The sequence below is a fragment of the Haliotis asinina genome, chromosome 10 (genome assembly GCF_037392515.1).
Source record: "Haliotis asinina isolate JCU_RB_2024 chromosome 10, JCU_Hal_asi_v2, whole genome shotgun sequence".
NCBI lineage: Eukaryota > Metazoa > Mollusca > Gastropoda > Lepetellida > Haliotidae > Haliotis > Haliotis asinina.
The window spans coordinates 12,803,055-12,818,584 of record NC_090289.1 but is presented as its reverse complement, the minus strand read 5'-3'; the positions used below and the strand labels follow the sequence as shown (position 1 = coordinate 12,818,584).

General features: G+C 41.5%; 1 protein-coding gene across 4 annotated transcripts; it reads left to right on the top strand.

Moving 5' to 3' along the window:
- Positions 1 to 258: 258 nt before the first annotated feature.
- LOC137298923 (galactoside alpha-(1,2)-fucosyltransferase 1-like) lies at positions 259 to 11,846 on the top strand. Of its 4 annotated transcripts, XM_067831303.1 has the most exons (5): positions 389 to 661; positions 3,330 to 3,561; positions 4,884 to 5,039; positions 6,850 to 6,922; positions 9,997 to 11,839. In XM_067831303.1, the coding sequence occupies exons 4-5, from the start codon at positions 6,892 to 6,894 to the stop codon at positions 10,965 to 10,967; spliced, it is 1,002 nt and encodes a 333-aa protein (XP_067687404.1). In that variant the 5' UTR covers positions 389 to 661; positions 3,330 to 3,561; positions 4,884 to 5,039; positions 6,850 to 6,891; the 3' UTR covers positions 10,968 to 11,839. The 4 variants fall into 4 exon arrangements, with proteins under 4 accessions (XP_067687400.1, XP_067687402.1, XP_067687403.1 ...); XM_067831302.1 differs by lacking the exon at positions 4,884 to 5,039 and having other exon boundaries at positions 348 to 661; positions 9,997 to 11,846; XM_067831299.1 differs by lacking the exons at positions 3,330 to 3,561; positions 4,884 to 5,039 and having other exon boundaries at positions 259 to 661; positions 9,997 to 11,846.
- The last annotated feature ends 3,684 nt before the right edge of the window (positions 11,847 to 15,530 follow it).

Sequence of the window (15,530 nt, the reverse complement as noted above, 5' to 3'; positions counted from 1 at the left end):
TGTTTTTGTTTGTTTTTTGTTTTTATTGTTTTAATTTCTTATTTATTTATTTTTCTTTTTACTTACTTATTTTTTTTTATTTTATTTTTTTATTTATTTATTTTTTTGCCTTGGTTTGACATAGGTTATCTTGTACCTATCACATCCCGGGTGTACGAGGTTTGTCCAGAATTGGGACACATGCGTCGGCATACGGCCTGTCAGCAATCAGTCCAAAAACGCTCATTCAATACGTTTATTGTGAATCACCGGGCCGTGTCGACGCGGCAGCTGAAGGTGTTCATGGCCATAAAGATAACCCGTCCATTGAAAACCAGACTCACAAAAGATTACACTGGAATTCTACCACGTGATCACAGGTAGTGGTGGAGTCCTGAGTACAGACTGCACGCAGTAGTGTATGATCACAAATCTGAAAGAGTAAATTTAGCGTTCCCATGTAGATCTGTACTACGGGAAATACCCGAGCTTCACCTGATCTTCTGATTAACCCGGGATAATCTCTGTGTAGTCTCCCTGGATTAATATATCACTTGATACACAACAACAGACTGCTGGCTGTCCCTGGGTATGCTGTGACAGAGTGGAATCAGAATGCACCTATGGCGGACACGTATATATTGATTAGACAAGGACAGATTTCCACATGTTCCGGGTACACGTAAGTTGTAATTGGTTGTATTGGTAGTGTGAAATGTATGAAAACGATCGACTTAGCTCGGATCACTTCGGCACCACTCGGTAGCTGGAATCTTATTCGTCGCCGAGGTATTCAGCTTGTCCGGGCATAACATAATGAGGCATCATCACAGGAATTTGTTTTCCACAACTTTTTCCTCACGAACGTTTTCTTGCATACCTTTACCATGCCCCGAATTTATAAAAGTTATCTCGTCTAGGCTGACAAGCGTATTCATGTGTAATATGCTTTTCTGCCCAGTGACAGCTGAAGTTGGCTATTCTGTGGTTTTGGACCTTGCGTTGTGTATTTTTTTATGCGGAGATAACTTAGCCAACTTCAAGTAGGCTCTAGGAATCAGGCCTTATTGCTGGCAAAACATAACAAATAGACAAGAGAAACTCAATAATTTATTCACAACAAAATTCCTGAAGCTATCCTTACCTACCAACCTAGCCTAATCTATACCTTACATACCCACCTAACCTGACCTATACCTAACCACCTAAACTATACCGAACAACCTAAGCTGCCCCCAAATCCTACCAAGACATGGCTCTGATTTCAAAGCCTATGCCTAAAACAAATAAATAGATTAACTTCCTGTGGTAAACTATGAAAAACGTATCTACTTGGTCTGGATCACCAGGACTCAAACAACTAAAATAAATGTCCTCACCTCTGGCGGACCAGTGGACTAAAGACAATGAGTGTTATGAAGCTACTCCTGTTATAGGTCTAGAAACAGGCAGTGCAAGGGCTGCACATGCAAAACAGACCACACTAACCTGCCGGGTGTGTTGTGGCTATGCATATCAGCATAGCCGGGAACACACTAATAGCCCATATTGAAATATTCAACCCTAAATATCCTAAACTACCACACATGTATTGAGGAAGTTACGTCCGTAACTTTGATTTTCCACCTCGTACCACGTAAATATTTCTCACGAATGGTCATTATGAATAGTACACAAATGGTTGTAAATGTTAATTGTTACCAACTACTTTTTATACCTCCATCTACCCCCTTTGGTTCAATAAGTAGTTTGCAGCACGTGCTTGGAGCTGTGCAGCGTAACTGAGTTTGAATATTTTAGTAATAGCAGGTAATATGATGGCGAGGTTCCTTAATATATTTATGGAGGAGAAAACGTATGATTTTATTTTTTAGTTCTAAAAATGTTTGATAAGCATTTCCATCACGCCTGTGTTGATATTTGCCATGTTGGCGGTCAGGATGAAGTAGTGTATACGAGGGTAGTAAAGCTGTCATGAAATCAGACGCATTTCCAAATAAAATTGATAGCTTCTAATTTTGTTGATTGTCCACTGAGACTTTCGCCTCTCCCCAACCCGCACCCTCACCCGTTAAATATACGTCTTGTCAAATGTAGTCACCTGAATTTGTCATCTGATAAGGATGACTTACAACATGATTCGTTAATTGTACCTAAACATAGAGAAAGACATGTTCTACCTCTAATAATACTACTACTCACGGAACGTTTTCCTTGAAACATAAAGGGATACGGGCGGAAGTCTTACCACATATATAAAGTTCTACAGGTAAGCGAGTCGCTATCCGGCACGTCTCGATGTAACGCGAAGGTTAGCATACATCGACATGGGGCTAACAGGTTACGGATACGGGCGAGTTGTGACGATTGCAGGAACTGAATTGAATATTGTAATAGACATGCCAATGATGATTAAGTATTTAGAGAAAATATTTCATTCTCAGTATTATTTGTTTGTCAGCTTACCGAGGACAAGATAAATCGTTTTCTTGCAACAACTAAAGTATCGCTAAAAAAAATAAAAATATTTTAGGGTGTATAACCGTTTTTTCTGTACTCGATCGAGGGGAATGTGACAAACGACGGAATTTAGAGCGGCATTAAGAAGCTGCACGGTGTGATGAACAACATGTAAATTTCTATGGATATACGTACAACTCTTTATTATAATGTAGCGACGTTTCAATGTAGCTGCTAAATATCACATTATATGTTTGGTTTTAACAGCTACACTGACACGTCTTTATGTTAGAATAATGGAGCTGAATATGGATAGAACATCCCTTGCTGAAGAATGCATAACCTGTATTTCGCAACCGCTACCGTCCCTAGCAACAGCGTCCATAACAACAAAGGCCTTTACTTTACTGCCATATGCTACCATGCATGGATTGATTGCAAGGCTTCACGTTTTTACAAAGGCTGCTGCCGCTTGAAAACATACGTGGAAAGTGTGCATAGTGTTCGGTTTCTCTGCTTTGCTCGCTCATTGTGTGGGTTTTAAACTGACCCAGCATGCGCACTGTCTTCTTTTGATTCTGTACTGTGTAATGTTTAATTGGCAATGAACATATATTACTACTGACATTAACCGATCCACCAGGGTGGGTGGGTGTGGGTGCGCACTCTCTCGTTTTGTCCTGAACTTTTATTAAATGCCCATGGCAACGCTCGAGAAAATCGTGTTTGTGCGTGTGTTTTTCTAAGCGCAGGTTACTATGACACAGTCGGCCCAACCCCGGATTCATATACTGAAACCCAACCCATCCCTCGCCGCGCCTCGCAAACCCACCGGGCCAGGTGCCATCCCGAATAGGTTTGACTATAACAAAATTCATCTGTATCTTCAGGCAGTGATCCTAGGACAACGTTCTTCCAAGGGCTAACATGCTGTCTGTTGGATCACTGCCTGAATCACTGTCTGAATGACAGCCACAAGCACACAAGCTTCGTCAAATCACGTGGGACCCGAGAGCGACCTCATTTTGTTCACACCATACCAACATGTGCTACATCCTCATTCAAAACGCAAGACTCGCTCGTTAAAGCGAAACGATCCGATGCAATCTGATCTGGATGTGGGTATGTACATTTGTGCACTGTATGAAATAGGTTATTTAATAAACACGGCTTGCATATTCTCATCCCATGTGAGTTGTATATCATCTCGACAACAACCGAATAAATAAGTCAGTTCCTTCAATAAGAAATTAAGAAATTACACATTACCCTCATGTCATTAGCTGTTCGGAAATTACCAGTGTACAGATCGTCTGTCGCCGCTAAGGCTTCGTTATAACGCGTATTGCTCGCGTTGACAGACCAGATCACAAACTCAATCAAGCGCTCAAAACTGAGTGTTTTTTCAATGCCATCACCTTTGGCAAAACATGATACGGTTTTCTCAGAAAGATTTGAATTTCAAGAGTTGTCTTAACACAAACGTGTGATCGTTTCCTAGCTCCCATGATTGTGTCATGACACTAGACGTCATGTCTGTACTGTTAATCTGTGAATGTACTCGATAACATTAAATCTTCCTTGTAACGATGCCTTTTGGTGTTGCCTAATTCCATCACAGCGTGTTGTGAAACACTGACTATAAACAATCAGTCAGTCCGTGATATCGATGTCATAGCACCATATATGTCTTTCACCATTAATTGCAATTTTTTTTCTCTCTCTCTCTCTCTCTCTCTCTCTCTCTCTCTCTCTCTCTCTCTCTCTCTCTCTCTCTCTCTCTCAGCCTGGCACAGTTTCATGTATATATATGCACGGAGCTTTCACGCGTGAAGGGTTATATAATGCTGTCGATATACTGAGTGGTCTCTTTGTCAGTTAAGCTTGGAAAAAGTCTAAATGGTTAATCCGACATATCAGCTCTCGAGCACTCACTCAATAGTCGATTTTGAAATGAGGTTCAGCGTCGCCACGGGGATGATCTCAATTAACTTATGCAGCCACCTACCCACCGACTTTTCACACACGACTATCCTTGAGATAGGATCTGTACACAACCCCTGAGCCATGTTGATTTCCCTTCTGACCAGCTCTGTGTCAAATGCTTATACCGTTAGGGAAGCATGTTTCGACTTCCCCAGTACTGAATCATCTATCTCAACGGAGAGTGTTGTTTCTCTAAGCAAAGCAACATATTTTCAGAGACAAAGCGTTAGTCTACATGCTGAGCCGAGAGGGAGGGCGTTGCTGTCAATGTGTATCTACCTATATAAATTTTAGGGAGTGAATTGTGTTTATCAGGATTGAGGACATCATGCACTCATGAGTTGACACCTTGTTTGATTCCTCACACACGCACGTACACACGCACATGCACGCACACGCGCGCGCACACACACACACACACGTTTATATGAATCTTTACTGCTCTATTCATATTTCAGTTCCTATCAGGTACGGAATTTGAAAAGTAGGTACGGGGGATAACTCGTGAGTTCGATCACAAACGCCAACGGAAATGTTTGGAGGTACAGTTGCTATTTCTGCTACCTCTCGCTGTCTACTCAGTGATTCAGGGTCACGATTAAAGTGTAATAAGGGTAAGAAAAATATATAAGTTTGTGTGCTTATATTAGTTACATATGTCATCATGTACTTGGGTTGGGTCAACTAGTTCAGGGCAGGCGCTGCAAACAGCTTACGTTAGGAGTTACTTCCCTTACCTCAATGCACATGTAATGGCTCGCCAGCCGGCATCTGGAAAATGTCTGTAAGTAGCTAACCACACCTATTTTAGAGCACCCTTTGTGCAGTATCAAAACTGGAACCGGCCTCCCTACCACAATGATAGTGTCCATAGCTATACTTGACAGGGCCTTTTGCACAAAGGAATGGTAAGCTCTGAGGCGATCGTATCTTTCATACTTGTACGCCCCGTGGAGACCCGGGTTAAATCGATCATGAGTAGTGTGCTCGTAGTAAGAGGCGACTAACGGCTGGAATCGGGTGGTCAGACTCGCCGACTTGGTTAAAACGTGTCATTGTGTCCCAGCTGCGTGGAACGAATGGGCTGACTTTATGGGTTGTGTAGTCACGATGGTCCGAATTCGACAGCCGTAGCGCTATATTGAAGTCGCTTGTTGGACGAGGTGCAGGTGGTTAGGATAGCAAAGTATCACCTCTGAAGATAATTTCCATGTTTGTTACCTTAGTTCAGTTTTCACACAAAGTGTTTCAGCGCAGAATCTGGGTTTTGAATTTTCGAAGTTTTGCACATTTACTTGAATGTTCACAAGTAAGGCTGCCTGTTTTACTTGATATAAATCAAGTACCGTATTCCCTCAAGTAAGCGCGCTGGAGCTTATGTTGTTAACAGACTTCAGTTTGGTGCTTGTTCGAGGTAATACGGTACACGCCATTTCACAACGGTATCAGCACTTCGCGAATAGACAAGTGGAAATTTATTCACCTGTCTTTATTTTCAAAAGGAATGCGTGTCTGTCAGGTGCTTATTTCACATGCCCAAGATATCGTAACTTGCCTCATGGCGTCCCTACTGCCTACACTGTAACATTACCTCAGGTAGTCAGAGCGCTACGAGAGCTTTGTGAAACGGGGCGTATTCAAAAACATTTCGAGACGTTTAAACTTGACACAAATGTTATCTGGTCTATCTGGTTTAGATATTATTTTGGGATTGTTGTTTGTTGTTGGTTATGAATGTGGGATCGTAGTTGACTCCGCAATGAGCAATGTTCATGCTATATCACAAAGGTTATTTATAGTATGAGCTAGCACTGATCCTCGTTATATACTGAGATGCGATGACCGGTGTCTTCCACCGTGCCCTACCACCCGATCCCGTTAGTCAATGTGCGAAGTTGTTTCCAAAGTTTGCTAGACAGTCCTTCAAGCTACATTTGAAAATTACTTGCTTACAATATATTCACTAGCTCGCAATGTGTATGTGGAAACTAAACAAAATGTTACAGAAATATGTGAGAGTAATAAGATAGTGTGGGCATGACACGGATTTCATCGTTAAATAATATTTTTATCAGGCCATATTCTTGTGTGATTTAAAAGTATATCATAACTTACCAAGTCGGAAAGAGTATATTATATTTACAAAGTGACTCCATTAAAATGTACTAGCCAGTCCGACCAGTGACTGGGGATATTAACTGGCCCGACTGGATTTTTACTAGCCTCTGTGTGATTTGAGGATTTATTTGTTTACCCCAAAATGCAATTCTGAAAAGATCGTTACCAGTTCAAGATGCATGCGGGTTCTAAAGGTCCCGAACCAAAGTCCTCTTGTCTAGAAGTATATGGATTGGAAATACCTAGCTGCCCAGTGAATGATTGTTGTTGAAAATACCTATTCATGAAGCTTTTATTTCTTCTCAGGCGCTGCGACACTGCAGTTTTACAATCTCCAGACCAGGTACAATGAATATACGATGTATGAATACAAGGGGAGGTACGTACATACAGTTTATCAGTTACAACATAACCAGCTGGCTAGCTATTCTCGAAACGCTCGTAACCCTACGAACTTCTTAAGCCTATTCTTAACACACTGGCTACGATCAAAGTTACGAATTCTTAGGGCTACGAACGTTTCGAGAATAAGGGCCCTGGAAAGCTAGTGAAATGTCATGTCCATATAAGTCAAATGCAACACGCTTGGCTTGTGCCTTGAAATGTTAAACTATACAGACACCCATGATGACTTACACAGAGAATGAAGTCGGATGGCGATTATTTTCGACATAGGCGTTGGTGTGGCATAGTCCTAGTAGATTTGAATAGCGTATACAGTCTATGATTACCTGGCTTAATCCTCATGGCTGGGAAAGTTAGGTTTGGTTGGATGATGGTTTGTTGTTTAACCATGCACATCATCATCGCAGCTATATGGCTGCGGTCTATCGAGTATGGACCAGACTATCCAGTGGTCAACAGCATGAGTATTGATCTACGAAATGTGGGTACAATGACATTGTCAGCGTGCTGGCAAGAGTAATGACCCCTGCGTTAAGGGTCTTTGGCTCAACCACATGTGGGTGTCTAGGAGTGCCGTTTTGACCGCACCAGTGACCTTTGATGAAATTAGTATGAATCATGAGGAAGCAAGTCGTCTGTAACAATAATACCATTTATTATGACTATATCACATGAAGATATGAATAACCAAAATCAAATATGTAATATGGAAAACAACATCGAGGTCCTCTAGTATCTGAGGACTTTACCACACTAATCTTCAAACAGAATAGAGATAATGAAAATTTGTCATAGATACTATTCTATTAGATAGGACAAATGTGTCATCTACCCAAAATATCAATACTCTTTCAATACACTAAAGCCTTGCACTGTTATGCGACTATGAACTGCTATGAACATGAAGAATATGAATCTTCATGATGTGATAAGAGTGATCATAACATACCTCTAACAAGACTATAGCTATATAGTCTATGAGTCTATGAAGTTACCAGTGGAACGCCAGACCGAAGGTAAGAATACAAGGAACTTACCAACATATTCCTGTGTCCAGCGTTCCCAAAACGTCCTAGCTGGTGTGAGTCCACCCTGGGAACTAGAATGGTCCCCCAAGTAGAATGATCCTGGGTGGGCGTTGGAGGGGTGAGTGAGTGAGTGAGTTTAGTTTTACGTCGCACTTAGCAATATTCCAGCCATATGGCGACGGTCTGTAAATAATCGAGTCTGGACCAGACAACCCAGTGATCAATAACATGAGCATCGATCTGCGCAATGGGGAACCGATGACATGTGTCAACCAAGTCAGCTAGTCTGACCACCCGATCCCGTTAGTCGCCTCTTACGACAAGCATAGTCACCTTTTATGGCAAGCATGGGTTGCTGTAGGCCTATTCTACCCCGGGACCTTCACGGGTCGCGTTGGAGGGGACAGCCTGTGGCTTGACCAAGAAATATTAAAGCTGATACTTGTAATTTGTGTTTCTCAAGCATCAGGTTTTAATCCATAGCAATACTATTAATTGATCTTATGAGTTGATAACTGAAATGTGATAGTAGACGCTACTGGCTACCTTCATGTATAATCTTAATTGTTCATGAGTTACTAATAATGAAGATATTGTTCCAATAAAGATTTTAAAAACAGTTTTCCACTGAGTTTTATGGAAGGAAATACTGTATCCCTTCCAAAATAAACACGTAAGAATAATTTACAAGTTAGACCATATAGCCTGAAAGTTATTAGGGGCCCAATTACATGAGAAAACATTCAAGTTAAATTCACGTGTTGACCTTAAACCTTGACACGAATTGTCCGTGACAAATACAGACAGCGTAATACAGGGTTTCGTCAGAGACATGTGTCAACCAAGTCGGAGAGCCTCACTACCCGATCCCGTTAGTCGCCACTTACGACATGCATGGGATACTGGAGGTCAAATCAAACCCGGATCTTCACGGGGCTTTTATTATCAATTTTAACACAATAATCGTGAATGCTATGTCTTATCGCCGCCAAAGACAAGCTGTGGCCTATAGTAAGAACCTTGGATTCGACTTTGTGTTAGGACTCTTTCAGTGTTGTCACAATCCCCCGTGTACAATGCACAACCCTGTTAGCTTAAGAGAACCCTTGAATCCGTTGGTAGATGACTAGACGGTGGTCACATGAATACGTGCAGACACTCCGTTGTTGGTACAGCAACGTGCAGTAAACGTGGACAGAGAACTGTGGCTGTATGTTTCCCAGTCCACCTAGCTGAGAATGGGTACCTTGGAAGAATGACAAAGCCGCATTAACTCGGTGCGTCTAGTGGCTGCAAGAGTAGTATGTTCCCCGGGACGTTGAGGTTGATAATATGATGTGCAGTTGAGGCGGACATCCGATGATCCAGGAGAAAAATACCATCTCATTGAGCACATACTGGTTGCCTGGATATGTGCGCCATATAAATATCCATTAACAATAATATTGACAGTAGCAACATACCACAGATTGTCACCATGCACCATTGCATAGTCGACAAGCTTTGCACGATATGATACACGCTTCATGTGATTGTACATGGGTTCTTTTTTTACACATATCGATTACTATTTTGAGTCTTAACACATTTGTTTCTTCTTATTTTTTACACAAAACAGCAAACGTGACATTAGAGTGAGTGATGTGTACTTGGCTGACAGGTCGTTGTCCTTTCTCTATTAATTTCTATCTGTGACAGAAATGACTTGTATTGTTTGTTAAGAGGTTTTCAGTGAACTATGGTTTCAACATCAGACAACTTACCATTAAGGTAATGTCTGCATGTTATGCACAAAATGTCGAATATTACGTACCGCGAAACGTATCGTATCATGACCTCAGTAGCCAGGTACGTATCATATGGTGAGGCACCTGTACCGCGAAACGTATACTATATTCACCGTGATGATACGTGTTCGGGGTTCCTTACGTTTTTTTTGGGTTGCATTTGTATTTTTAACCCCTGTCATGGTGTCACTTATTAACGGTCAGAATAATTTTAACCCTGGTTTATATTTCAGGCCGACTAACATTGACGTCAGTTTTCTGCGTTCTGCTAATCATCATTGTGACGTACAATCAGTTGGTCTATGACGTCATTGTTGAGGAGCTCGATGTTCTACGATACAAATACCAGGCTGGTAGGACCAAATACATCTGCTGCGACATGTCAGGCGGGCTTGGCAACCTGTTGTTTCAGTACACCTTCACGCTGGCCATGTCACTCCGCTTTAACATGACAATGGTGTGTGAAACAGATAAAATTCATACCATACAACAGATATTCGACATCCCAGACTGTGCAGATGACAACAGGGGATTTCGGTTGTGTTTTGGTGAACGGGCAATTACAAACAAGTTCAACGTTGGCTATGATTCGAAAGTTGGAAATATGCTTCTGGAAGACGACACTCATTTTATTGGTTATTTTCAGTCCTGGTTGTACTGGATAAAATACGAGGACACAATAAAGGAACGCTTAACCATGAAATCAGACCTTAAAGCATCAGCTAAGAGCTATATCGAAGCCTGTTTACACGAACTCGGAGTGGAAACAAGATCCTCAGTATCTCTAGTGGGCGTTCACGTTCGACGTGGTGACCTGTTAAATTATAAATTTCGTTGGTATGGTTACTTTGTTGCGCCAGAGGAGTATTTCCACAAGGCTATGGCGTACATCACCAAGAGAGTTAGAAAACCAGTTGTGTATGTTATCAGTTCTAACGACATGGAATGGTCCCGAGCAGCTGTCAAGGCCACGAATGCCGTGTTCCTCCTGAACAATACAAGAGAGTTTGACTTTGCAGTTTTGACCATGTGTGATCATTTTATTATGTCTGTGGGAACGTTCGGTTGGTGGGTAGGTTGGCACATTCAAGGAATAGTTATATACTATCTTAAACCATTCCGACCAGACTCTGGGCTGTCTCGTGTCACTACCAATGACTACGTGACAACATTTGCCTATCCAAAATGGATCGGAATGAGCTGATATTTGTATAAATGTGTATTGAGTTGATGACAAATGTGCGTATGTGAACATGTTGCACTCGTCTACACGGGGCTGCCGGGTCACGCCGAAAACAGGGTTCGTGGCAACATAGGTGCAAAGGCTGAAGCCCATTTCTGGTCTTCGCACCCAAATGATATTGATGAAGTAGGGCCATAAATGGGTAAATCGTTGTATATATGGCCAGGCACTCTTGGTTTAACGTCTGTAAAGAAATGTTTGTTTGTGGTTTGAAAACGCATTAAGCAATATTCCTTTTACGTGTATATGAGAACAGGCTGTAAATATCTGTGTCCGGAACAGACAATCAGTGATCGATATTGTGATTACCAAATCTCCGGCACCTATCGTGCAGATTTCGGAACACCTCCACGGGAGATCGCACTGGTGAACTGGAAATTGTGGAGGTATTCAAATTTTTATAAAGAAAATCAGAACATATACTCTCCTGTTGCGCCCCTTTCTTGGTGGTGGAATAGCCCAGTGGTTAAAGCGTACACCGCAGACCCTGGTTCGATTCCCCAAATGGGTACAGTGCTTGAAGCCCATTTCTGGTGTCCATTACTGTGATATTGCTGGAATATTGCTAAAAGCGGCTTTAAACTCAACTCACTCCTGCTCGTTAGTGTCATGGCGCTCGTAAACAATCTGGGCCTAGATTTTCGAAGCTCTCTTAGCGCTAAGATGGTCGTAAGTTTGTGTTAATGTATGGCACTTACGACTATCTTAGCTCTAAGAGAGCTTACAAAAGTCTAGACCCTGATGTATAGCACACACAACACAGTATTTTTCAAGTATTTTATTATTTGTCTACACTGAGAATTTGTCTTATTTTTATTAAATACATATTTACACACGCGAGTCGGAAGTTTTGACTCATACGTACGCGTAGAAATAATAGAACTAAGAGAGTCATAATGTTTAATTTTTTGACAAACAGACAAACAGTTCAAACAGCACTACTATAGAATAGCCCCCAAAATGGAAATCACAGACATGTCGCACTCGGTCATTCAATATCTTGTGTACCCTCCTCGCGCGTCCAAGACGCCGTGTTCTCATGCTCCTTACCAAATTCATAAAGAAGGTTTGCGGATTCGCATTTCATTCCTACTCTGGAGCTCATGGGGGTCCTGGGAGTTCTGCTGGTTCTAGGTGACGTGTGTCCACAACGTCGACCGAGTTCATCCCACGCATGCTCAGTTGGGTTGAGGTCTGGTGAGCATGCTGTCCTCTCCACTCCACTCCACTCCACTGCTGCCTAAGGAATCCCGTAACAATGCTTTGTCGTCTTGCAGTAAAAAGGGTCAACCATAAAATGCATAGCTTGCAGAAATGGTACTACTATAGCAGCCCGAATCTCGTCCCGATAACGCTTTCCGGTTACATTACCGACGACCACGTGCACTGGAGTCCGTCCAGTAGAACCTATCCCCGCCCAAAATTGAATCTTCTTTCATCTGTGAAGAGCACACTAGACCATTGCCGTTGATTCCACCTCCAACGTGACAGCATGTGACGTAGTGTTAGTGGTGGCCGAAATGGAGGTCGACTACAGCGGAGTCAGGCTTCCCTTAAAGGGTGTTCCCGGATATTCTTACATCCTTAACATTGAAGTGTTCTGGCCTAAGATCTGATGCGTTAGGGAAGTATTAATCATGTGCCTGTGGACACCTGACTTTTGTGACTCCGTGGTCGACATGTGTAATCCACGAATCTGTAGACTTGGAATCTCTGCCACAGTCAACAAATAGCTCTCTGACCCACATAAAAGCGGACAGTTTGAACTCTTTCAGCAAGGTATCTGAACAGTGTGCGAGAGTGAAAAGTATCAATGCATGTGTCTTGCCCTCCACTTGCCATCATAGTGACTTACTCGTGTATATTGAATTTGAATAACAAGTACGGTATGCGTAACAGTGTTACGGAAGTTAAAGAACGTAATAACGACATTTCAACGACCTGATGTGTTTTACATATTGTTAAGAAAGGCTGTAAAACATTCATTTGTATAGATTTGAAACAAAAATGAAGATTTTACAACTTTTAAGAACTAGCGATACCAAATGCTTGACTCTAGTTAAATGACGACGAGAAGTGCTGGAAGTTGTAACAAATGTTGGAAAAACCTACAACCGGTGTCACGCATCATTTGGGGTTTTTTTTATTCATTTCGGTGGAGCATTTACAAACATATATAACTGTGATATGATGGCATGACAATGGTGGTCTCATAGACTAGCATAACAAGTACCGTAGGTAGTGCCTATACCACTTTTATGAAAAAGTAGATTAAGACTTTCGTTCCAGTGGAACATTAATTTTACTGAAGTGTATTACTGTGGTTAAATGACTTAGCAATGTTGACATCATATACTAGCATAAGAAGTACAGTAGGTAGTGTCAAGTATACATATACAAAGACGTACAATCAGGCTGTTCATTTCAGTGGAGCATTTACAATAGCATGTAACTTCGGTTTGATGACATAGCCATAGACTAGCATAACATGTACTGTAAGTAGTGCCCAGTGCACTTATATGAGCAAGTACGGTCAGGCTATTCATCTCAGTGGAGCATGTATGAAAGTATGTAACTGAGGTTTGATGACATAACAATGTTAGCAAACTAGACTAACAAGTCCAGTAAATCGTGCATTATGCACTTATACGAGCAAGAACAATCAGGCAATTCATTTCAGTGGAACATATATAAAAGTAACTAGCTGTCACAGTGGTTTGATGGCATAACAATGTTGGGATAATAGACTAGCATAACAAGTACAGTTGGTAGTGCCTAATACTCTTATACCGTCAATACTTGGGTCAACAATGATAAAATTACCATTCTCATCTTTCTTACGTTTATGAACATCAATCTCTGTCATTGTTAAATAAATCTGCAACACCTCTAGAGTTTGACCAATAGGGTGCTATGATACACTTCAAACCCCGGCGTCACGCATCTCGTAACTTTCACTCAATGATGAATGTCAAGCCATGGTGTTACTGAAATATAGTACATGTACAATAATTCAGTGCCAGCCTGTGCAGCAAAAATACATACCACATCCCTCTGTACATATATGTATACTGGGGTGCGATAGGAATGCTTCGGGATCAAAATCGTCGGGTTCCATGGAGCACACCGTCCCACCACCCTGTTTTCATTTAAATTAAATAGAAATCTTCAGAAAGATAGGAGATGCATGCTTTGTTTGTTGTTTAACGAGGTACAGCAATATCCCAGCTATATGGCGGCGGGCGTTAAATATTAGAGTCTGGACTAGACAATCCAGTGATTGGCATCATGAGCACCGATCTGCACAATTGGACCAGGACACCATCAACGAAGTCAGTGAGCCTGCCATGAAGACTACCTCGATGAAAGTATGCAGTGTCGTGAACAACACATTGGAGTGAGTGAGTTTAGTTTTACGCCGTACTCAGCAATATTTCAGCAATATGGCGGCAATGTATAAATTAATCGATTTTGGCTCTAAGAGTGATCACATTCATGACCATCGATCTACACAGCTGGGACGCGGTGGCGAGGTAACCAAATCTGCGAGCCTGACTACCTGTGCTCGGTAGTCGCCTCTTAGAAGCATCGGTTACTGAAGATCACGTCTCACCCGGATCTTCGCGGAGGTCAACAGATTGGACTATATTGTCGTTTTAATGGAAACAGTTCTTCCAAAATGTACTCTAATCCAGTAATGGTTTCTCTGTCTGTAGTCCCTTATTCTTATTTAGATACTGAGACAAAAAAGAAACTTCACAAAATGTAATGTTTAAAAACAATAAATAATTTTTCTCTGATGATATATCTATGTATCCGAAATGGGATCCCTATCTTTCGACTCTAGAAAAACGTTAGCAAAGCCCACTCAAACCCACTCGTGCAAATGACGTTAGCGCCAAGTCAGGTGTTGAACTTGCAGTCATTCACGTTGTTACGGATAAGAATTTACCGTGACAAACTATGTAAGAAATCCCCTCTGAACCAGCAAAACAGAACAAAGACAAGTCGTAAACGTTCCAATTCTCTATTATTATGCAGCGAGAGCAAGGTATACAAAGTCACAAGTCAAGAGTCGCAATGCTGATTACAAATTCAGTACAAATGAGACAAAATCTAAGTCAATGGGTCACAAGATATAAGACAGCAAACTCACCAAAGTCTCATTACGAGAGATAATAAACTATGCAGAATGTAATCGGTCTGACAGCAGTTAATATAGATTCAGGCATTGACGAGTTTTGATGATCAAGCATTGGTAGTGATGTATATCCTCCAGTAATGTGCATGTGTGTCACCCTCAACACTCCAACCAGCCTTTTTATATATATACTAAGTCATTTCCTGAAAGTTCGGGCACATACGGCAATTGTCAACACTGTAGAATGCCCACGAATAAGTCTCCCAGAAGTAAACACATAGAAAACTAGAAGCAGATAAATTCCGGAAAACCAGAATCCTAAAAGTGTTGACCGTCTATTAAAACAAAATGTGACCCATCATATTTAATATTCAAAACACTAA